Source organism: Dermochelys coriacea, chromosome 10 (genome assembly GCF_009764565.3).
Source record: "Dermochelys coriacea isolate rDerCor1 chromosome 10, rDerCor1.pri.v4, whole genome shotgun sequence".
Lineage (NCBI taxonomy): Eukaryota > Metazoa > Chordata > Testudines > Dermochelyidae > Dermochelys > Dermochelys coriacea.
Genome location: NC_050077.1, coordinates 34,380,551 through 34,404,793, shown reverse-complemented (window position 1 = coordinate 34,404,793; position 24,243 = coordinate 34,380,551). Strand labels below are relative to the sequence as shown.

The 24,243-nt window shown below is 57.0% G+C and overlaps 1 protein-coding gene across 2 annotated transcripts in view; it reads left to right on the top strand.

The window, feature by feature from the left end:
* The window catches only part of CORO7 (coronin 7), a 173,961-nt gene that overhangs the window by 65,382 nt on the left and 84,336 nt on the right, over positions 1-24,243 (top strand). For both annotated transcript variants that reach the window (XM_038418793.2, XM_043493220.1), the window contains exons 8-9: positions 3,741-3,827; positions 5,692-5,774. In XM_038418793.2, the coding sequence (XP_038274721.1) occupies positions 3,741-3,827; positions 5,692-5,774 (170 nt within the window). The remainder of the gene's footprint in view (positions 1-3,740; positions 3,828-5,691; positions 5,775-24,243) is intronic.

The window sequence follows — 24,243 nt, the reverse complement described above, 5'->3', positions numbered from 1 at the left end:
AATACATCCACTGCTTTCCCTTCATCCACAGAACCAGTAATCTCATCATAAAAGGCGATTAGATTAGTCAGGCATGACCTTCCCTTGGTGAATCCATGCTGACTGTTCCTGATCACTTTCCTCTCCTCTAAGTGCTTCAGGATTGATTCTTTGAGGACCTGCTCCATGATTTTTCCAGGGACTGAGGTGAGGCTGACCGGCCTGTAGTTCCCAGGATCCTCCTTCTTCCCTTTTTTAAAGATGGGCACTACATTAGCCTTTTTCCAGTCATCCGGGACTTCCCCCGTTCGCCACGAGTTTTCAAAGATAATGGCCAAGGGCTCTGCAATCACAGCCGCCAATTCCCTCAGCACTCTCGGATGCAATTCGTCCGGCCCCATGGACTTGTGCGCGTCCAGCTTTTCTAAATAGTCCCTAACCACCTCTATCTCTACAGAGGGCTGGCCATCTCTTCCCCATTTTGTGTTGCCCAGCACAGCAGTCTGGGAGCTGACCTTGTTAGTGAAAACAGAGGCAAAAAAAGCATTGAGTACATTAGCTTTTTCCACATCCTCTGTCACTAGCTTGCCTCCCTCATTCAGTAAGGGGCCCACACTTTCCTTGGCTTTCTTCTTGTTGCCAACATACCTGAAGAAACCCTTCTTGTTACTCTTGACATCTCTTGCTAGCTGCAGCATGGGTATGAGTGGCCCAATTACCAGGCTTCCAAAACTGGCAGGTGCCTCATGCACCAGCAGGCTAATATTGAGCCCCTGACCCAATCCATGGGCTGCTGCCGGTGACTGAGACAGTGGCAGGGGAAGTCATGGAGGTGCCTAGTTCTGCATGTCACTGAAGGTGCGATCAGCCCCCTCCATTGCAAACAGAATGAACCGAGATCAGAGCCCAGAGCCCAGCCACTCCCTGGTTTCCTGCCAGCGGGGCCAGCAGCAGCCGCTCATGGGCCTTGGGTTCCAGGGCACAGCTCTCCTGATGCCTGCTCTGTGCTTGACCCAGGGGCTGACTCGCCGTCCTGCAGTGTCTAGGCAGAGGGCGCATGTGCATTTGCCAATGCCGGTGCTAGCAGCATCAGGAGCCCGAGCAAAGGGTACTGCTAGTGCCATTTGGGTTTCTAACACCATGTTTATCAGCCCTGCGCTGGGCAGGGATAGATGATCGTGCTAGGTTTCCAGCTCTGTGCTGGTGCCCCCAGCACTGCAAACCCTGCCGGAGCTGATGTTAGTCGCACTGAAAGGGCAGGTCCGTTTCTCAGCAGAGCTAATGCCAGGGCAGCTCTGTGTCCAGCTGAAAGCGCAGGGAGGCCAAATGGACTTCTTGAGTTGGGATTCCTTCGGGCCGCGGGCCCTAGCGCTGGGTGGCTTGCAGACAGAGTCGGCCCCGGGATCTCCTCCGAGCATCGGCACTCGCAACCTCTACCTTGCATCTGAGTGAACCATGGCCCACTGCAGCATAGCCCCGGGACACCATGTCCGGGAGCTGGTTCAGGTGGAAGAGTGCCTACCCCTCTTCCTGCCACACTGGCATTTGCACAAATCCGTGGACCACGCCCAGCCCAGGGGAGCTTGGCAGAGATGATGGCCCCAGCCTAAGCGGGGCTGGTGGATTTGAACGGCGTCTGCTCGCTGCCACTTGGTGTAATGACATGGAGCTGTGCCGGCCTCTTACTTAATTGCTAGTTCAGGCCTGGGAGCTCTCTGGGGGAGAGAATGAGCTCTTTTCGTGTCTGGAGCATCCTGAAGTTGCATTCCCAGCTTAGCTATGGCAGGGGTCTTTGCTTTTCCCTGACGCGCTTAAAGCATTAGTGGTTTGGGTTTTTTTACAAATAGAAATTTCTCAATAAGCGTATAGGAAACCAGCGTCTGGTGTGTAATGGGGGTGGGCACCAGCTGATCCGCCCTGCTGGAATGCCGATAACCACAGGGCCCAGCTGGGGGCCGTCTGCCGAGTGGCATCCAGCCAGAGCTGGTTAACAAGAGCTAATCCTCTGCCCTTCCTCTGGAAAGGGACTTTTTGGAAACGGCAACAGCAGGGAGGGAGGGTGTCCACGTCTCATTACCTCTGGATCAAGTGGGTTCAACTGGCAATCAATAAAAGCGGTCTCTGCCAGGGCGTGGAGAGGCCCTCCTCGTGGCCTGGGAACCCAAGGGAGTCTTCCCTGAGACCTGTGAGCCCAGGCCATGCCCCTGGTTTGCACAGGTGGCACTGGCTGGAAGGCAGGAGAGAACTCTGGAACGCTTTAGCTGCCCTTCCCCATGCACCAACTGAGCTGGCTTTGTCTCTGCCATCCCTATAGACTCCAGCCCCTCCTACCCTCCACTCCCAGAACCAGGCTGGCCCTACAGAGCCAACAGGGGACAAAGCAGACAGAGCTGTTTTCAGTTGCATTGGTGGGCAGGTGAGCTGGTGTATGCACAAGTGAGCAGGGAGGGGCTGTTTCACATAGTCACTTCTCAGAGAAGAAACAGGCTTTTTAGCTCGGGCTTTTCGTCTTGAAAGCATTACACAAACATTATCCCTCGCCGGTCCTGCGAGCTAGGGGAATAGTATTTGACTGGGGAAACTGGGGCACTGAGGTTGTGCTTTGCTCAAAACCACAGCAAGTCAGGACTGGGATGCAGGAGTTCCCAACTCCCTGGCCTTTACTCAGATCCCCCCGCCCCCCACCTACAGGGTTTTGTAGCTTCTGGCCATGCCTGGGGCCCAGTGTGTGTTGGGGCTGGCTGAGTAGAAGAGGCCTTTGCTTTGGGCTTGGGCTAAGATACCATCTTCAGAGTCCTAGGATGAAACGAGCTCCTCTCTTCCCTATCATAGAATCATAGAATCATAGAATATCAGGGTTGGAAGGGACCCCAGAAGGTCATCTAGTCCAACCCCCTGCTCAAAGCAGGACCAAGTCCCAGTTAAATCATCCCAGCTAGGGCTTTGTCAAGCCTGACCTTAAAAACCTCTAAGGAAGGAGATTCTACCACCTCCCTAGGTAACGCATTCCAGTGTTTCACCACCCTCTTAGTGAAAAAGTTTTTCCTAATATCCAATCTAAACCTCCCCCATTGCAACTTGACTATCTCGCTGTACTACCTTGGCCGGCACTGCTCTGCCTGGAGATGTCGCTGGACAGGGGCTGCACGGCTGTTTGACTGCAATGCCAGTGTGGCATAGCCTCCTGCCAGCGCTCCCCTCCCCTTGCCCCATCTCCTGCACCACAACCAGAGATGACAGGGTGCAGAGTGGGGGCTGTAGTGCTTCCCAGCCACCTATGCCCAACTGTGCTCCTGTCACTGGGAATAGGGCATCCTCCTGAGTTAGGCTGACCAACGACTTTCTGCTTGGAAAAGTGACTGTGTGAAACCAGCCCCTTCCTGTGGCACAAACTGGCCACAGCTGTGCTGTTAGTGCTCCTATGGGCCTGCGTGGCCAGCTCGGCTCGGGGGAAGGAGCTGAGGCTTGGTCCTCTTCATGAAGCAGCAGCAGCATTGCGTGGGGAGCTCAGCGACGTGTGTGCAAAGCCAGTGAGGGTCACGGGAGAGACTTCATTAGCGGGGCTCAGCGAGACGTGAGGAACCCGGCCTGGCTCTTGGTTCCAAGCCTGATTATGCAGGGCTAGCAGATCAAATTCGGGTGTAAACTGAGTCCCGGAAAGACCCAGGGGTGCCCTTTTCAGTCACTGTACAGCACGGCTCTGCACGTCCCTGGTGCTGTGCAAATAGTGATCATTGCGTTTTGTGTTTTGTGTTTTTCAGAGCATCCAGGGTCACGCAAACAACAAGGATTCCAGGCTGCTCTGGATGAACGCCAGCGATTATGTTCTCTCCGTAGGATTCAGCCAGGTATGGCCCCCTGCTCGCCCAGGCGCCCTTAGCCCTTGTTCCTTCACTGGGGCTTTCCGCCACCTTTCTACTGCAGAGCTTGTGCAGATGGTGCTGTGGGTCCTGCCGGTCATGCTGTACATCTTTTCCCACTGAGGGGAAGCTGGTTCTGTAGGGGAGGCCAGCTTGCCTACCACATCTTGCATGGAGCGAGAGCAAGCACAATATTGGCAGAGCGATGCGCCTCCTGGGCTTTCCAAGTTCCCTGGTAGTGGTAGCGGGCCAAGTAGAACAGCCAGGCCGACACTTCATCATTTCCCCTCCCAGGGGCTGTCTGGAGCTCTCGCCACCAGGGGAGAATGAGGTGACCCTGCCGGGATTTGAACCTGCAGATCTGAGGGGGACTAGGGCTCTGAGCAGGGCTAGACAACACCATGCCCAGCTCCCCTGCGCTGCCTGCTTCTGCTATATGCCACAGCATGGAGCTGCGTTGCTCGGAGCACAGCAGGAGGAGACTTGCGGGAAGGGCTAGCGTGGCTGAGCCCACTCTGCATTTGAGCAGGGTGCACTGAGCGGGGAGCTAGTGCTGAGCTCTGTCCCCAGTGGCCATGTGCAAGTAAAAGCCTGTGAGCTCAGCCGTTTGCTTGCAGGGCCATGTACCAGGCGGTTTCTCTGGGCGCAGCCTGTGTGCTGGGATCTGAGTGCTCCCGCCGGCCTGTGCACAGAGCAACAGCTATTGACCCATCACTGTGCCCATATTTGCAACCCCTGGGCCAGTGGGATGGAGCTAGGGAAAGCAACAAAGTCTATTGGGAATAGAAGTTAACCCCAACCTGTGGCATGCAAGCGAGCAGCGAGCCCAGGGGAGCAGGCTCACCACTGCCCACTGGAGCAGCAGCCGAGGCAGGCTCGAGAGAGACGACTTGGAGTCGGCCTCCATCACCTCTCAGCTCCCCCAGCCCCCCTGACCATCCTCGGCACCACTGAGTGCTGTATTGAATGTGGCCGGGAACCCCAGGGCTTCACTGCTTGGTATGTGCCTCTCTACCAGTGCAATCCATGGGGATGGATTCCTCTCGGAACAGTGCCTGATGGGCAGCCGAGCCTGCCACGTGCCACGGAAGACTGTGAAGGCCGATCAGATGCAGGGAGAGGGCTCCAGGCAAAGCCCTCGCTGTCTAAGGAGCACGTTCCCCTGAATGCAGTACAGATGCAATGCACCTTATTGGGGTCCCCTCTCCTCAGGGGGGAAGGGGATGCATGACTGCCTGCCCAGGCAGCCTGTCCCTTTTAGAAAGGGAAAGAGGATTGCACGCTTTTGCTGCCTGCTCCCCCCACAGCATAGCCCAGGGCTCCCCCGTGCCTGTCCAGAATGCACTGGGGTCGCCCATGTTCACTTTTGTCCAGACCTCTCTGCTTTTGAGCCCCGTGTGGGGGTGGTGGTTCCCTGGTGTCTCACCCCACGAAAAGGCTCCCACTTGTGTCCCCTTGTTGGGGGTTCAGCATGAAAACCCTAGCCCTGCAGCCCCCTGGCTCTAGTCCTTGCTCCTTGAAGCCAGCTGCCATTCGGCCTGCAGCTTCCATGGAGGCTGCTCATGTCTGCGTGTGGGCCTGCGTCAGGGGAAGCCGCTCCCTGGCCGGGAAGGGGTCTGGTTTGATCTCATTAGGCCACCCCCAGGGCCCCCTGCTAGACTGCCTGTGCCTCTAGGGCCGCCTCATTGCCATGTCTGGCTGCGGCAGCCACTGGTACTGCCTCTAAAGCAGCCCAGCACCTGGCCACGTGTGTCTGTATGCACGTGTGTGTATGTGTGCGCATCTGTGAGTGTGTGTGTCTGTATGTGTACATGTACACAACCAGTAAGCATGTGTCTTTCTGCTCTTGCAGATGAGGGAGCGTGAGGTAAAGCTGTGGGACACACGGCGATTCAGCAGCTCGCTTGTCTCCATCACGCTGGACACCTCCCCAGGGTAGGAGCGTGGCCCCCGGTCCCGGCGTTGGGGGTGGCATGAGGGGATGTGTTGCTAACAGTTACTGGGGTGGGGGGCTCGGAGCTCGGTCTGTGCCGTGTGGGGTTTGGTTTGCATCTGGCCGAGCCAGGAGGGGTGTTCCCAGTGAGACGTGCCCGTTGTAACAAGGCAGCCGGCCCCTTTCCAGGCCTGGGGTCAGAGCCCCTCCAAGCCCGGAAGCTTTGGTCTGGGCTGGGGATGATCAGCCCCAGCTGGAAAGAGGCAGGCAATTGCCTGATGGGCGCACAAAGGTTGGGGGAGCTGCAGGAAGCAGGCTGGGCCCTGTGGCAGGCCCTGGAGCTGGGTGTCCCAGGTGGGAGGTCTGGGATGAGCTGCCAGAGCAGGAAGGGGAAGGAGTGTTGCGTTGGTGTTGAACCATTGGGGTTGGGGGGGGCACAGAAGATGGTTGGTGCAGCCCATGAAGGGACCTGAGCAGACTCTGGGCTTGGTGTTAGCCAGGCCAACAGCCCACCCCGGTGTCTAGAGCCCCCTGCCGCAAGAGGCAGTGAAAATGCGTGCGGTAGCTTGTAAACTTGGCGTTGCCGGCACTGGGCATGAGTGGATGCTGGCCGCCCTCTGGGAATGCCCCGGTACTCCCAGCCCCCTTCGCTGACCCACCCCTACTGCTCCAGATATGCGATCACTTTCCCTCCCCTGGCAACGCCTGGCTGTGTGGGGTGAAGAGTGGGCTCCAGGAGCGGGCTGCAGTCATATTGTCCTCCATTCCCTAGAGTCAGCTGCCTGGCTTCTCTCCCTTTCGCCCTGGGAGTGGCTTATGTAGGACCATGAGGTTCAGTCCGACTGGAAGTGCTGGAGGAAGTGCCCAGGGACAATGCCCACCCCTTGCCCCCTCTGTTGGGAATGTTGGGCAGGGTCGGGGAGCCCCTGCTCAAGTCACTGGTGACCCTTGCACTTTAGTGGCGCCAGTGGGAGTACTCAGCCGGGAAAGGTGCTGGTGTCTGGGAAATGCAGGGAGTTGGATGTTTGGAGAAAAGGAGATTCCATGGGGCGAGTGAACCAAACCGCCAGCTCCCTGCTTTGTTCTCTGTGTGGGACTGTGTCCGCCTGTCACCCAGAGATGTGCGCGGTGACTTGTGGCCCACTCTGTTTCTGGGGCCGGCACTCTGGTGTGACGCTAACGCTGCACACGCATTGATTCGGGGCACACATGGCGTTTGCTCAACCCCTGCTTGTGGGCTGTTTGGGAAAGGCGCGTTCGTGGCCTGGGTGGATCAGTGTTCCCCAAAAAAGCCGTGAAGACGGCTACGCCATCAGGACCGCAGAGGTGACTGTGCTCCCTTCAGCCTGGTGTGACCTCTCCCACGCTGGGTTGGATTTATGGCCTTACAGAGAGCAGCAATTAGAGAAGGAAGGTCATCTGCGGGAGAGAAAAACCCACCCTGAAGGGAGGGGCTGGGGAGCTCTTGCCCTGCCCCCAAATGAGGGATTGCAGCAGGGCTGGTTGGTTTCCCATTGCTTGTCAGTTGCACGCTTGGACTCTCTGTGCTAGTGGGAAGTTGCAATTTCTGGGTTAACGCTGGGTCCATTGAGCAGACCCTGCCTCCCATGCCAACTCCTTGCTATCCTGCTGCTCTGTCCCGCTGGCACGCAGGGCCATACATGGGCATGGGGCTGGGTCCCATGGGTTTCAGGAACATCTCCGCTTTCCTGGGTGACCACCTAGCCTTGCAAGGGCTGCTGATCTGCTCTGCTCCCATTGCTCCATCACCAGCAGGCCGTGGTAATGGCTTCCTCCCTGTCCTTCTGGCTGGGCTCTCAGATGGGCACCCTGTAGCTCCTTGCCTGTAGATCCAGGATTTGTTCCCATTTGAAGTTGGAGACGGAGAGTCAGGCAGGAGAGTGGGGGGTTCCCCTAGGTACACGTCTGAATTTTTCCTCTATCGCTTGCTCACTCCAAGCCAGGCCTCCCAGGCCGTGTTGGATGCTCCTCTACCCCAGGCTGCTGGGGAGCTGGGTCATGGGTGCTAGGCAGGCCGAGGCATCCGACACCATGCCTCACCAATCTCAACCCCTGCAGGGACCACAGTCCAAAGGTGAACAGCCCGGGTCTACAGGAGGGCAGACTGACCTTGGAATCTTGGCATGGATACAGTATCTCCCCCTCCCTCCACTCCCCATGCTTAGGATGGAGCTTGGGCCTGAGTGTGCTAGACTCTGCCATCTTCAGTGGGGCTGTGTCTGGATGCTGGTCAGTACTCGGCCAGTGTCTGGGATAGCAATGACTGGGGCTGGCTACAGCAGAGGGGAAAGGTAGTGTGTCCCGGGGCAGCCCCCAGTGTACCTACAGCTGATCACGGTGGGTGCTGCCTGGCACAGTGCCCATTCCAGGAAAGGTCAGACGTGTCTGTCGTGCATGGGGAGAGCCAGGGCAGAGTCGGCTCTGGCACCGGGGGTGGGGTGGTGAATTGGCATTGCAAGGGAGGGCGGCTAGCTCAGCCCCAGCCCCCTCCTCTCCCCATGCTGGCAGCTTTCCGCCGGCACAGCACAGCGGCAAGGGCTGCCATCTGTCAGGCGGCTCCTGACACAAGCGGCATAGGATCATCCTACTTCCTCCCCTAGCAATGGCTCTCCCTGCTCCTTCCCTGCATCTCCTGGGCACAGCAATGCTGCCGTGGCCGGGATGGGAGGCAGCCCTGGGAGCACAATGATTAGCGGGTGCTGGCTCCAGCCTTGATTGAGGCATCTGTGGGGATTGGGAGTTGTGGGGAAGGCATGGTTGGACTCTCCCTCCTGTTGACAAGTGTTTGGGGTGCATCCATCAGTCGTCACTTGGCACGGGTCGCCTTGGGAGCTGCCCCCGTCGCTCTTCAGGAAGAACGGGCCCTTGGGCTGAGCTCTCCCCCGCCCCACTGCGCAGGAGGGAAAAGGTGGGTGCAGGGCAGTAGGACTTGGGCTGTTTGCTGTGTCAACCTAGTGACCATTCCTGGGGGTTCTGTCTCAGGCTGGGCGCTGGTCTCAGGTGATCTCGCTCTCTGCCATTCATCTCTCTCACTTCCCGTCATTCTAGCTCCCCTGCACTACATCCCTAGTGTCTGTTCTAGTCAGATCTCACTGCAGGTGCTTAAAGGGGATGACGGGAGAGGCTGCACAGCAAATCATTCCTTCCCTGAATTCAGGGGTCAGAAGTATGGGGGTTGCTCGCCCAGGCTCCACCCACAAGCCCAGGCACTCGAGAACTCAAGCTGCCCCTCACAGCAAACTGAAGATGGTCTCTCCTTTCTCATGTGCTTTGATCAGCAGTGAAATAGCTGACACATAAAATGTCGTCATTACACTTCAGAGTTAACACTCATCTTTAAATTAGCTGGGTGTGTTCGGTGTCGTGCATCTCATTGGGGAGCCCAAGGCTTTGGGTTGGGGCACCCAAAGCTTCAGGAAGGTTAGATCCAAAACATCCACTAATGCTTGAAACAATCAGAATAGCTGTGCTGTGTTCTGTGGGTCCGGTGGGCCCTCTTTCTAGACAGCCTCCCTTGGCGTGCGAGGAGTGGCGTCTGGAAGTGGAGAATCATTCCGTGTGTCTTAGAACGGGTGGAAATGTTTGGATTTTGGATAATTGAGTGAGGATCCCTGTCATTGTCAGAGCCAGCTCCGCCGCTCCCTGCAGGAACACAAGGGGGCGCTGGGAGGGTGCTGACTGTAGGTGCCAGGCCTGTAGGAACGGGCACCACTCAGGCTGATCTCGCCTGCTGCCTGGAGACCTCCTGTCACCCCCACACTGGCGTCTCCAGCCCATTGGGGTGGCCAGAGGAAGCTTGGTGAAAGAGTACGGCACTGAGGCTCCTGCTCCGAGGGACCTACTGGCTCCAGCAGGAGGGAGGGAAGGAAATGCCCTCCAAAATCACACTGAAGCCCATAATTTGCCAGGTGTCTGCACAGCCCAGGAGGAAGCTGGGTCCTGGCGCACGGGGCCAGAAATGTCGGGAGCTGCTGGCTCAGCCACCTCACAGCTCAGCCAGCGGCTGGAAGATGCTGTTAGCGAAGCCTCTCCCCAGTTACCTCCTAGAAAGCACCGCTCCCCTTGCAGGCTGCTCTGTGCTGCTGGGGTGGCTGGAACCTCTGCTCCCCATGCCCAGCATAACTGGGCACCCTGCTATTGCTACTGTCGCTCAGCTGGCTGCCTGGCATCCTCCTTGCAAACCCTGGGGTGCTTCCTGCGGGCACCCAGGGGTGTCACATACCCACACACACAAGGGTGCTGGGCACTGCTGTCTGTTGTGTATTCTGTTGTTCAGTCCTTATTCTACAACACCCCATTGAGAACTCACATCCTAGTAAAGGGTCGCTTGTTTGTGTCGACTGCAGATCTGGCTAAGGAGCTCGTCTTAGTAGAAGAAATTTGCATTAGTAAATATCTCTGAATGTTCCTTTGGCTGCTGACCCCAGAAATCTGCCTCTGCACCTAAACCGATTCTTGTTTCAAGGCCCTTTAGAACCACTCTGGATTTATGAGCCCTAGTAATCCTCAATCCAGACCCGCTGCTGCTGTGCAGAATGGATCTAATATCTGTACTTAGAATCCAGCAAGCCCAGTGCACAAAGGGCGAGGCCTCCCCCAGCCTCTGCTAGTGTGCGCACGTGGATCGCTAAGGAAGGCAGCTGAGGGGCGGGTTGGAATTCAGCTTCTAAATTAGATCCAGAAGTGCCTTCCAGCTCCACAGCTATGTTTTTGCAGGCTGGGATTATTTTGGCTGCTGGGCTTTATCTGCGCTGGAGGAATGTGACTGGCAGGCTGTGTGCACGGCTCTTATCTGTGTGTCACTTCAGGGGTTCATAGGGGCACAGCAGTATCAAAATTAGAGGTGATAAAAAGAATTGGGGGGTGGGAGCAGTTGAGGGGTCAGGAGGTGAACTGATTAAAGAGGGGTGAGCCAGAAGCTCTGTCCCCCCGGGATGCACACTGCAGAACCGAGGGACGGGTGTTTTTAGAAAGCAGTGCAGTTGAGCTGAAATAGGAAGGCGAGATTCCATTCCTCCCTCCCCCTCTCCCTCTAAATCTCTTTGAAATGACAAACCAGTGCAGGGTTTTGGCTTGTTACTTGCAAATATGATAAGCAAATGCTGTTTTTCCTCTGCTGAAAACCCCCGGCTTAAGGCCCCTCCTTGGGCTGGTGCTGGGTCCGCGGTGCCAAGGGCTGAGCAGACAAGGTACTAGCTGCAGTCAGTGACTGGACTGGAGGGGCCTTCGTGTAGGTGGCCTGTGATGGACTGAAGGGGGGGGGCTCACACAGCTGCACCCACTTCGTGCCTTCAGGGAGCCAGCTTCTTGGCCTACCTGGGCTGCCCGTGAAATGGGATTTGGTGTCTCAGCGTAGCGCTGGCTTGTCCACGTCACACTACTACCTCACGCTGTGACCTGTCCAGCGTCTCTGCTCAAGAGTGGCCAGGGCTGGGCTAGCAAGGGCTGCGGGTCAGGGTTGAGGGGCACTGGCAGAGCTGTGTGGGGAGCCCAGGGCTGGGCTAGCAAGGGGCTGCGGGTTGGGGTTGAGGAGCACCAGCAGAGCTGTGTAGGGACTCTGTGACTGGCTATATCCTTACAAAATTCTCTGCTGCCTGGAATCCTTTTCCCCCCTGAACTGAGCTGGGCAAGCCGTGCACTAGGTGAAAGCTAATATCATAAGAACAGACACAGGGTCAGACCAATGGTCCATCTAGCCCACTGTCCTCTCTTCTGTCAGTGGCCAGTGCCAGGTGCCCCAGAGGGAGTGAACAGAACAGGGCAATTATTGAATGATCTATCCCCTGTCATCCAGTCCCAGCTTCTGGCAGTCAGAGATTTAGGGACACCCAGAGCATGGGGTTGCATCCCTGACCATCTTGGCTAATAGCCATTGATGGACCTAGCCTCCAGGAACTTACCTAGTTCTTTTTTGAGCCCTGTTATAGTTTTGGCCTTCACAAAATCACCTGGCAAGGAGTTCTACAGGTTGACTATGCATTGTGTGAAGAAATACTTCCTTTTTTTTTTTTTTTTTTGTTTTAAACCTGCTGCCTATTGATTTCATTGACTGATCCCTGGTTCTTGTGTTATGTGAAGGGGTAAATAACACTTCCCTATTCACTTCCTCCACGCCACTCATGATTTCATAGAATTCTATCATATCCCCCTTCAGTTGTCTGTTTTCCAAGATGAACAATCCCAATCTTTTAAATCTCTCCTCATATGGAAGCTGTTCCATCCCCCTAAACATTTTTGTCGCCCTTTTCTGTACTTTTTCCAAATCCAATGTGTCTTCTTTTGAGATGAGGTGACCAGACCTGCACGCAGTATCCAGGGTGTGAGTGTACCATGGATTGATGTAGTAGTAGCATTGTGATATTCACTGTCATATTGTCTATCCCTTTCCTAATGGTTTCTAACATTTTGTTGCCTTGTTTGACTGCCACTGCACAATTCAGCAGATGTTTTCAGAGAAGTATCCACTACTCCAAGATCTTTGTAGAGTCATAACAGTGAATTTAGACCCATTATTGTGTATGTACAGTCAGAATTATGTTTTCCAGTGGGCATTACTTTGCATTTATCAACATTGAATTTCATCTGCCATTTTGTTACCCAGTTTTGTAACTCTTCACAGTCTGCTTTGGACTTAACTATCTTGAGCAATTTTGTATCATCTGCAAACTTTGCTACCTCACTGTTTACCCTTTTTTCCAGATCATTTATGAATACGTTGAACAGCACTGGTCCCAGTACGCATCCCTGGGGAACCCTGCTATTTATCTCCCATTCTGAAACTTCACCTTTTATTCCTACCCTTTGTTTCCTATCTTTAACAGTTACCAATCCATGAGAGGACCTTCCCTCTTATCCCATGACTTCTTACTTTGCTTAAGAACCTTTGGTGAGGGACCTTGTCAAAGGCTTTCTGAAAATCCAAGTACACTATGTACACTGGATCACCCTTGTCCACATGCTTGTTGACCCCCTCAAAGAATTCTAGATTGGTAAGCATGATTTCCCTTTACAAAAACATGTTGACTTCTTCCCCAACAAATCATGTTCATCTATGCGTCTGACAATTCTATTCTTTACTATAGTTCCAACCAATGTGCCTGGTACTGTAGTTAGGCTTACTCACCTGTAATTGTAAAATCCTTGTGAGGTGGCTTTGAGTTCTTTAGATCACTCATCTGGTGAGTAACAGGACAACCACTGTGTCCTGCCAGCCTCTTTCCCTGAGGGCAATTGATTCTCCTGTGAAATTTGCTGGAGTCTTTTCCTCCCAAGTGAAGATCCAGGTGGGGGATAGGTGCTGTTCTGGGTGGGTCCCTGCTCTCTCCCTGTGCTCTCCTTGGCTCAATTATTGCCAGCTGAGGAAAATCAGCTGGAATTGCCCTGCCTCTGCGAGGCACAACAAGGAAAGTGCCCCATAGCCCCTTCCCAGCCACAGGGCCCAGGATTCCTCAGGTACGGCCCTGGTTCATGAAGTGCCCTTGGCTACTGTTAACCAGGAGGCCACAGGGACAGGGGAAACCACAGCTGAAAGGTCAGTTCATCTTAAGAAGCCACCAAGTGAAGAGACCCCATCTGCCCACACTGTCTGGCTTCACTTCAGGGCTAGTCATTGGGAGTTTGGAGCAGTCACTCTGGGTGGAGGAAGCAGGAGGGGGCTAGCCTTGCCCCTGTGTGAAGCAGGCCAAAGCTCTTGGTGCCCAGGGAGTGGCCCATTTAGTCCCCTGGGCACTGTCTGTGTGCTCCTCTTGGGCAGAGGGGAGCAAGTGAGGCCAGGAAGAAGTGACTGACACCTCCTTTAGGGAACCAGGAAATTACTGCCTGGCACTACCAGCCCTCTCTGGGTCCTTGCACCAGCCAGAGAATTTGAGGAAGAAACGAGGGGGCTAATACTAAGCGCAGCTGGCTCCCTCTAGGGCTTGGTCCTGTTCTGTGGGGTTCCAGTCTGGGCATGGCCTGAGGGCAGCCCAGAAACCCTCCTCGGGGCAATGGCCAGAGGGGGCTGATGAGTTACGCGCTGCAGCCCGCTCTGCTTACTGACCGCTCTTCTCTGTGCACTGGTCCCCAGGAAGCTGGTAGATGATGGCTGGTGGAGCGGGGCCCAGCAGACAAGGGAGCGCTCACTAACCTAGTGTCGAGCAGCATTGGCGTTGGGTGTGTCTGTTCTGCTGGGGAAGCGGCTTGGAGGGGAGAAGTTGGCGTGGGCATGGGGGGTGCTGGGAAGCTCTTATTTGCTCTTGAGGGAAGTGTTAAGAGGCCTCAGCAGGGCCTGGAGAACAGGGCTGGGTTTCACTGTGCAGGAGCTCTGCCAGGCCTGGGACCCAGGTGTGTCGCTGCTAAACTTAGCCCTGCCATAGTGGGGCTCAGGGAAGCCCTGCATGAAGCTGGGTGCCCCATGGCTCTGGGTTCCAGCTGGGTGTCTTGTGCCCCTGGTCCCTTAGCCCACCCGCTTGCTCCCCCAGCTGCCATTCCTTGGCTCTCGTGTTGGAGCACAGGGGCATGCTGGGAGCGAATGTAGCTCTGCTCGAGGTGAATCCGTGAACAGGGTAGGAGCCAGGGCCCGTCACAGCTGGAAGGAAGTGACTGGCCGGCTGCTGCTATAAACATCCTCCCCTCCAGCGTGCGTGAGGCCTTGGACGGCTCAGCCTCTGGCCCCTGAGTCGTGCTGGAGCTCGCATGCTGTAGCTAGCGCAGCCAGAGCCCTGCTGGCTCCGACCTAGCCTGTCTCCCGGGGGCAAGGCAGGAGTCCTCCCTGCGCTCTGTTTTCCGGTACTTTGTCCCAACAAATTGACTCATGCGTTGCGGTGTCTGCCTCCGCCCTGGGGAAGCTCTGTGAGCCTCTTGCTCCGGGTGAGAAGAGCTCTGCTAGATTGCAGGGCCTGCTGGCTCTAGACGCTGGGAACGGAGCCTGTTACCTTCAAGCCTCCGAGCTCACTGGTGCCGACCTGGAGGAACAGGGAAGCACTGTCACAGGCCAGGCCCAGTAGCTAGGACGTTCTTGTGTTAGGGGATGCTCTGGCCCCTCCACTGCCCCCCAGCCTAGAGAGTTCCTTTCCCATTGTAAATCCAGCCTCCAACCAGTGTTGCAGCACCCCCTGTTGGTGGTAGCACTGGGCGTGGTAGCACAGCTACCTGCTCTGGAGTAGAGCCCAGGGCCTGGTGGCTCTGCAGGCAGAGATTGGGATTAATCCTGAGAGGGAGCAGGCGGGCACTGCAGGGCCTGGAGCGCCGGCTGACTTGGCGTGGCTCAGGTTTTCTCCTCCTTTCACTCCAAGGCAACTGATCCAACAAACCAGCTTCTGCCTTGATGCAAGCGTAGTGTCTAAACCGCTGCCTGACCCGCCACAGCCCAGCTTCCTGCTCTCCCCTTGGCCCTGGCACTGCCTCATCCAAGGTGAGTGTTGGCCGGCCTGCTCTGGTACAAGATCTGTAAAATGTGGCCGGGATTAGCAGTTAGTTTGGTAGAGTGGCCAGGTCTGCCTGCACTAGCACACGCGGCCTGTTCCCTGCCGGAAATCAAATGGCCTCCATTGCGCTGGGATCTGTCAGGATAAGAGGGGCTGCTCCCCTCTGTCATGCAGCCATCTCTGGGGTGGAATGCAGCCCAGCGTTCAGGAATGCTACAGAACAGCTTAGCCCAGGAAATGAGGGAAGAGACGGTAGCCGGGGGAGTTTAGGGAGAGGGTCTTTGTCCAGGTCCCTGGAGTTAACGTCCCTATTCCTGGAAGAAGATCGTGGGGCATTTTAATAGAAGTGTGTGGCTGGGCCCTTGGTTTCATAACTGTGGTACCCCCCCCCCACCCATCTGCTCAGAGCAGGGCATCAGCCACAGCCCTCTCTGCAGCACTGAATACCTAGCCTGTTAAATCTTCTTCTGGGAGCCAGCCACTGGGTACTTGCGTGGGGAGGAGGGCTTGCCCCCAGCAGGGTAAGGACCAGTGTGGTGTAGAGCTGGGAACAAAGCACTCCAGCACTGTGGCATCACTGGCAGGAACTGGGGAGGGAGGGGGGGTTGCCATGACAGTCCTGGCTGGCGGGAGGCTCCAGGTGGGGGGGCGCGACCTCAGATCCATGGATCCTATTCTCAGTGCAGGTCTGTCCTGCCTTCTGCTGTCCCAGGACTCCCTGCTCTCCTGCCTGCCTGTGCAGTGCTGCTGCTAGGCATTTCCTCTTGCGTGGCAATGCGGGGTGTATGGGCAGCTGTGAAAATGCAAGGCCTGTTTGTAGTGTGACATCAGCAGTCCCCTAGGGGAGAGCAGCGCCTTGTCTCTCCCCCACCCCTGGTAACTCAGTGGGCTGTGAAACACAGCAACCCCTTCTTGTGGCTAGAGCCCCACTGGCAGCAGCTGAGTTGCAGGTGGCTTGCTGAGTGAAAGCAGTCAGTGTGGCCCAGCACCAAACCCACCTGAAGCCAATATCCCCGCATTCCAGTTTGACACCTGCCACTCGCTGGGAGCCCCCCGGGGCCCCTGGAAACAATAAGGGCAGCTCAGAAACAGCATTAGGAGCAGCAAGTTAAAGAAAATCAAACACTCAGAAAACGGGGCGAGGGAGCCTGCTTTCTGCTTGGCAGAGGGTGCAGTTCCAGGACTCGCCCAGGTCTGGGAGGTGCAGCAGATAGGAAGTGAGATGCCCAGCCAGGGTCTGCCGTTCATCAGCTGCTGTAAAGCCCGCGTTGGCATGACTCGTATCTCAGCTACACATTCTCTTGCCTGGGTGTTACCAAACCGGAGTAGAGAGCAGCGCGCTGGGTTAGGGCCTCAGCCTGGGGACCTCTCCCAGGAGAGGGCACTCTTGCTGTCTCCACTGCCCCAGTGTGCTAGGTGCTGCAGCAAAGCACTTTGGTGTTCAGTGAACTAAGTCCCCACTGAGCTAGTTCCTGTTCTGCCTGGCACTTAGGGGCAGTATGGGAGCCGACTCATCTTCACCCATCTCTCCCTCTTCAGTGCCCAACTCCCCTAGCCTGCCGGCTGCCTTTGGCTTTCCAGTCCGAGGGGACCAGCCTATGCTGGCGGGGCCTGCCTGGGGCAGTTCTGTGAGTGGCAGGGTGGGAGGGTCGCAAAGGGCTCACGGCTCACTGGGCCTAAAGAGAGCCGCTTCCACTGTTCCACTGGCAAACAATCCTCCAGCTTTGGACAAGCCAGCTGCCCCGGTGGCTTTCTATTGACAACACTTCTTGCTGTCCTGGGGCTGGAGATATTTAACCCTCATGGAGCCTGGCGCCCCCTTCCTGCCAGGGTGGTGGCATCTGCAATCGAGGGTTTCTAAAACCCTTATGGATATGACACCTCGTCTCCTTCCCTGGCCTTGCCCAGTGGCCCTTGCCTCACCCTATCTCTGTCCCTTGGAGCAGAGAATCCCAGCTGAAAGACAAGCCAAGGCAGGAGCTGGGGAGGGGGTGTGAATGGCAGGACTGTCCAAGGACAAACGGTGAAGATTGGACCTTTCACGGGCACCAGCGGGTGCCGCAGGTCAGCAGAGCTGTCGCAGCCGCCTGCCGAGTGGTGCTCCTTTCCGGTCCATGCTCCTTTGTCTGGCTCCGGCCGGCTCCCCCGCGTAGCACAGCAGCCGCTGGGGCAGCCTGAGTGAGCTCTTAGAAGCGGCCCTTTCCGCTCAGCAACTCACTTCACAGCTTCCCCTGCATAGCCCCAGCCATGCAGGAGCCTTCTGCCTGAGCGGGCCCGACAGTGCGACAGTGCATGTGTTGAAGTGAGGAGGGTACAAAGCGAGAGGTGTCAGCCCTGCCCTAGGACAGCAGCTCCTTGCAGCCCACTGCTTTCTGTGCCCCTCGGTCCTCGCGGGCAGGGGAGTGAATGAGAGCGGGTCTGGGGCACTTCCTGAGCGGGGAGAGGGAGCTCGACCCCTTTACAAAGGCAGGGACGCAGCTCGCGCTTGCTCGCCAGGGGCTTGCCGAGCACCCGCACGCCAGGATAAAGCGCCCAGCAAGGGAGAGTGGGAGAGCTTGTGTCTTGGCATGTAACTGGGGGAGCTGTGGCCCTCAGAAGAGGTCTGAGTCTCTTGCAACTGGATGCAAATTAGCATGAGCCAAAGTGACATTAATCTTTAGAGAGCACTGGCAGAGCAGGGGGGTGCAGGGCAAGACTGAGGGGCACTAGCAGAGCAGGGGGCAGGACTGGCAGAGCAGGGGGCTGCAGAGCAGGGCTGAGGGGCATTGGCAGAGGTGGAGCAGGACTGGCAGAGTGGGGGGGTGCAGGGCAGGACTGAGGGGCACTGGCAGAGGTGGGGGCAGGACTGGCAGAGCAGGGGGCTACAGGACAGCAGTGCCAGAGCTTGTCCCTCTGGCAGATGTTGGCCTGCGGGGAGTGGGACTGGGCTGTCTCTGCTCTTTCGAAACATTGGCCCGGCATTAGTCCTCCCCACAGAGGCCTGGTTGATCCTTGTGTCAGGCATCCTGCTCTGCTCAGGGTCTCTCGTGGGGAGTGAGCCCCCTGCTCTGCCTCTGGCTCAGCCCGTGTGAGCTGCCTTGCTTGTTCCCGCGACCCTGGCATGTTGTATCATCATTGCTGGGAGTCAGGTTCCCCCGGGGCCCTGGCTGTGCCTCTCCAGGGTGCAACCCGGTGACTGCCGGGGCAGACTGGCGAGGGTGCTGCCCCCTCGCCTTGCATGGGAGGAGCTGCTGTGTGAGGGTGGCTGGATGAGTCAAGCAAGCAGCTTGTTTAGCTCCTGGAGGAAGTAATCCAGGGGCGGCCAGGAAACTCAGCCCAGTCATTAGTGCAGCCGGCCCAGCGGGAAGGGAGCCGTGCTGAGCCAGTTGCTCTGGTCGACACGCCTAGGACAGAGCCCCGCCACCCGTGCTGCACGCCAGCAGCTGAAGCGCGTGGCCGGCAGCTGGGCCTGGCCTGTGTCGGGTGCACAGATCCGGCTGTCCTGTCCCCCTCGTCCTATCCCCGGCCTTCTCACCATGGGGGGGCTCTTACCGTGCTGGGGTGCCGTTCCAGACACCTACTCAGCACAAATTCCTCGGTGGTGCTGCTGCAGCTTCCCAGCTATACGTAGCAAGGGCTCTGCTCCAGTGCCAGGCAGGGTCTTAGCAGTGCCCAGCCAGAGACCCGGGGCTCTTGGACCAGCCTTCCCCCTCCAGGTTCAGCGGGGTCTGCTCCAGAGCACAAGCAAAGCTCGGCCGTGGCAACCCCTCCGTTCCCCTTCCTGGCTGGGCAGGAAGAGTCCTATTGCTAGCCATGGACTCGGCTCCTGCTTCTGGGGTAGTGCCTGGCAGCTGGGCCAGACCAGTACTGGGGGGATGAGCAGCTGCTCCGAGAGCATAAAGCTGGGGGTGTAGGCTCATGTGACACCCACCCGCCCTGCCTCCACCAATGCTATAACCAGAGCGAGCCACCTTGGGCCTTCTGGGGCTGGCACCTCAGTGTTTCTGCTCCCCCAAAGAGCTGGGGCTAGTTCTCTGGACCAACTCGGCCCTCCCCGGCCAGTAGCGTTCCGCAGCATGAGCCCAGTGCTCTGGCAGCGGAAGGATAGGTGCCCCAGGCTGCCCCACTGAGCAGTCCCCTCCCCTGCTTGCGTTGTGCAGTGTGGGAACGCTGTGGGGTGGGGGAGGGGAATGCACCCCCTATTCCCAGTGAACCCATTCTGCTCGCTGTCGCCACCTCCCCAAATACTTAGAGATGCACCTGACCCGCGTTTCCACTCCTGCTAGCTCTCTGCGGGCTCAGGTGAGCCTTGCTGGGTTTGCCGGGGGTCTTGCTTTCCCTACACTCGTCTCCTACATGCTGCTGGAAGCCCCTGCCGTCTCAGCCCAAATTCTGAGCTGCTGCCGTGCATCCTAGGTGCCGACTGGGCCCCAGTTATCAGATCGGCCCATAAGCACCAATAAGCTCATACGTTCATGCAGCACCTTTCTGCTGGAGAGCTCCTAAGACAGGGGTTGCTTTGCGCAGCGCTGACATGCAGCCACCTCTGGGGAGGAGTACAGCAGCTGCCATTGCATGGCACTACCCCACTCCATGCTGGGACAGGAAGTAAACAATTCCAGGTGCAGGGGAAACTGTGCGGTGGTTTCATGTAGGCAGAGTATAATTACCCCTGCTGGAATTCAATCAGCCCGAGAATGCCACCAGACCGGTTCTTGTGTAGAGTGCCTGGGATGTTTAAAGATCACAGGAGGTCAGGACCTTGGGCCTGGGCTACACTAAAAAATTAGCTCAACCCAGCAACGTTGTCTCTTAGCGAGGTGTAGTAACTACACCGAGGTTCCATCTCATCTGAAAGACAGCGCTCCCGACACATCAGTGCGGTATTTGTTAGAGGGTGGAGAATCAGCACTGCTCCCTGCAGCACTGGGTGTGTGGTTTGGAGGTGTCCCACCCCCTGCGTCCCCGGCTGAGAGGGCAGCCCTGGCACGTGTTGCCGGGGGGCAGGCTAGGCCAAGTGGAGGTAGTGCATGGGGTGCAGCAATCCCTGGGCTGGGGCTAGTCCAGATACTTTCCTTCGAAAGATGGGTCCCCAAGGGTAAGTCAGTCAAACTGGGGCAGGCAGCCACAGCCGCACGGAGTTGGACTGGCCTCCAGTCTGTACAGACGCTCCTGTTAGGCTGGGTTGGGGAGCCTGTGCTCCTCCACGGGGTCTACACCGGGCACAGCATGCATTCCAGCAGGTGGCATCCTCTGGGCATCTGGGTTTCAGGCAGGGTTAGAGAGCTGAGTGTAGGAGCAGCCCCCAGCCAGCAAGCTGGCCTGCCCTCTTCCGTCCCCCCCCGCCAGTTTATGTGGCCAGGAGTGAGCAAGGGGGGCAGATCTGGGGCGGAGGGGAATAACTGGCAGTGTTCCCTGCAGCTCTGCTCTGGCACAGTACCCAGACTGGGTGCCAAGCAAAACGGCTGTGCAGGCCTTTATTACCAATGATAGTGTATTCTGGCTGTGACAAGTGGCCCCGTTGTGAATGGGGTCCCCTGGGGTGGAGATCTGGGCGCACACAGATAGTGCACACCTCCATGGGGTGAAGACACAGCCTGCCCAGGGCTGGGGAGCAGAGCTGTCGCCCACGGTGCTCAGCCCAGAACCATAGGCTCTCTTGGCAGCCTGCGCACAGGCTGGTGCGGCAGCGAAGGGAGAGACGGAGCCCTGGAACTGGCCTCCAGCAAGTCGGGGAGCTGGGAGGGTGCACGAGGTGCAGGACGCACACACGGGGCTGTGTGGATGTGCAGGGCAGCCTGGCTCACGGAGCAGGGCACTGTTGCGGCCTCTCCCAGTTCTGCCGTGCCTTGGGGCATCACCGTGGGCAACTGCCAGGGCTTTGTTCCCCTCTGTGCAGCTCACTCAGCTTGGAGATCCACAGCTAGGGAGCACCGGAGGAGTGGTGAGCGTAACGACACTGAGCTGGCACACGTGGGCTGGAAAGGGCAGCCTCTGGGGCCTCAGGGGAGGGGGCCTTGTCCTGGGTGGTCTGTGCATAGCTCAGCCTTGGCCTCCATCCTGGCTTCTGGGGAGCAGCCTTAAAGCCAGTGCCCCTCCTCTCTAGGAGCCAGCCCAGCCTCCTAGCCCGCTATGTGGGGTGTGAGGTAGAGCCGGGCACTGTAAAGCCTGTAGGGCTGAGGACTGGGCCAGGTCTGCTTTCATCCTCACGCTGTCACCTGATTGTGTTTCCTCTGAGGCTCTGACCAGCTGCAACTGCCTTGCCCTCGGTGCTCCTCAGGGGGCTGAGGAGAAGGATGCTGGGGTCCAGTGCAGGGGCTGCTGTTCCTGAGGAGCAGCCTTTTGCTGACAGAAGTCTTGCCAGCATGACTAGCTGCCAGCAGGCCAGAGCAGGAGGCAGGGCCATTGTGTTAATTTAGGTGGAACACAACCCTGTCACTGTCCGACATTAACCAGTGTTCAGCAAGGTCAGGGGGTGATACACAGAGACCTCCGCCAGCTTGGTGCCATGCACCACCGAACAGCCTTTGAACCTTTGACTGAACACACAGAAAAGCAAGAAAACCAGAGAAAATGTTTCAAATGTCAAGTATTAGTCAGGCTTTTGTTTGAACAGCATCCCTTGTGCCCTTTCCCTTGGCTGGGTTAGAGAACCCCCTGGTTTGACCATCTCTCAGGGGTGTTAAAGATGGTGCTAACTGGTCCTTGGCGGGAAAGTTGGCTGTGATGGGCTGGAGCTGTCGGGATGCTGCTGTAAAAGACCGGTCCTGTTTCCTGAGAAGAGCAAACAAGACAAGAAGGGGACAGAAAAGAGCACCAATGATATTGCAACTTCTGGCTGGGGGGTTGATTCAAGTTTGCAGCCTCTGCGCTGGAGAAACACAGGCCCAGCCACTCGGAGAGCTGGCACATTTGGACCATCATTGGGCTCTTGAGGGCATTGCTTTGACTCCCTCCTGGTCTCAGGCTCATTGCGTTGGCCCCGAAGTCAGCTCTTACCAGACAGAAGGCGAAAGGAGAGGGGTAGGGACAGGAGGATGTAAGGTGGGGAAGGAAAAAGACACACCGGAGGGGGTGACACCGTCTCACACCCCAGGCAGAGTTTGGGAGTTAGCTGGAGCAAGGGAGGTGGAGATGTCGGCTGGGTCCTTCTCTCTGGTCTGGTCTGCTCAGGACATCTCTCAGGAGGAGGATGGAGAAGGTCTCAGGAGATGGCAGCCAGGATGCTGACATGCACTCCTTCTCCTTCTTTGGTCTTTCAGTCAGCCCCCTCACCCCCACAGTAGCCAGCACACACACCCCCACGCACACACTCCCCCCCACACACACAAGAGCCTCTTGTTAAGAGCCCCAAAAGGGAAGGGGGATGGAACAGCCCATCCCCTCATTATTTGGTCCACCATTTAGGCCCAATTTTTGACACATTAGTTTTGAGCCATTGATTTCCAGTCCCACACTTCTCTTGTCTACTGGGCATGATTGTCACCCTGCCCGTGAGTTCTCTCAATAGGCCTGGTTGATTGGACTAATTCAGCATCCGTCTCCCTTCCCTGGTTGATTGGACTAATTCAGCATCCGTCTCCTGTCCGCACCTTTTCCCAGCCGCAGTTATTGGTATCGGCTATTGTGATGCTTTATGAACTTTCGCTCCCTTCGTACAGCTGGGCTCACAAGTCAGCTGGTTACCAGAACACCTGCTGGGAGGAGAGCTGGGGTGGGGGACAGAGCAGAGCTCCGGAAGCCAGGCCAAGCATCCATCTGGGGGACCCATTTGCCCTTGAGGGACCCTTGGTTACCGTGTCCTTTTTCTACATTCCTCTTGTGCCTCTTGCTGAAATAGCCTGGTTTGTCCTCCGCTGTGAGTGTGGGAACAGAGGGGAAGGGATAACCCCTCGGAGGGGAGGAGTTATTTAGGCTGGCGGAGGGGCTGTAAATGAGGGGTAATCAGGTGAAATGGAGAGAGGGACACTTCAGGCTGACCTTGAGGGAATCATCCTGCTAGTGGGATGGCCGGAGCTGTGGCAAATCCTAGACTGGCCCTTGGGGGTGGATTATCTCTGAGCTCGGGACCTTTTCAAGCTCTCATTGCTGGGACAGCATAGCATAGCCCAGCACAGCTCCCACTCCACCCAGCCAGTCTTTCCGAGCACTGGGATCGCTGTAACTTTCGGTTGCCAGGCAAGAGAATTCACACACAGCCAGGCTTGCCTGGTCTGATGGGAGGTTGCACGTTGATTCCCAACTCCTAGGAAGATGGGCGGGAGTGTGGGGGGGGAGGCGGGAGGTGAAAATAAATCAACCTCTGTGTAGTCCCTCAGCTTTGGGAGCCAGAGACGATTCTGGTATTGGAATGGTACCCACACATCTGAATCCTAGACCTTGGTTGATGTATGTGAGTTCTTGGATTATCCAGCCCCTGGCCCCAGGATTGCTCCCTGTACTACACAGGGAACATGTCTTTCTGTTCTAAGTGTGTACAGCGCATAGCACACTGGGGTCCTGGCTCAGGACTGGGCTCCCCAGTGCTACCATAATAGAAATAATTAATAATAATTTGCATCCACTTCTGGCCTGGCTTTCAGAGGCATTGCTCTGCCCAAGTCCCCACAAGTCAGTGGGAGCTGTGTCTGCTCTGGAGATCAAAGCTTTAGGGCCTAGGAGGCAGCACATGGGTCCCAAGGGGGGGGCCCTCAGCTTTGGGGGCAGGGAGAGCCGCTGTTGGAAGTGGCTGTGATCCCATTTGATGGGAAGCCCTGTAAAACTGGTGATATGGGAGCAGCTGTTCCAGGGTTTCACTAGATTTACAAGCTCTCAGGAACACTCACTAGACAAATGCAGAGCTCCTGTGGCTTGGAACAGACACAGCTTTCTGAGCGGAGGGACAGCCAGTGGCCTCCACACTGCCCCCCGGTTGCTGCGTTACCCTGTGGGCGGGCTGGGGCACCGTCTCTGGCACTTGGGTTCGAGGGAACATGCCCAGCTGCTGTTGTCCGGCAGCCAGTGCTAAGAATTCTGGGATGCTTGGGGATGTCTGGTTTATCCTGCCACCAATCACTGTGGTATCGGA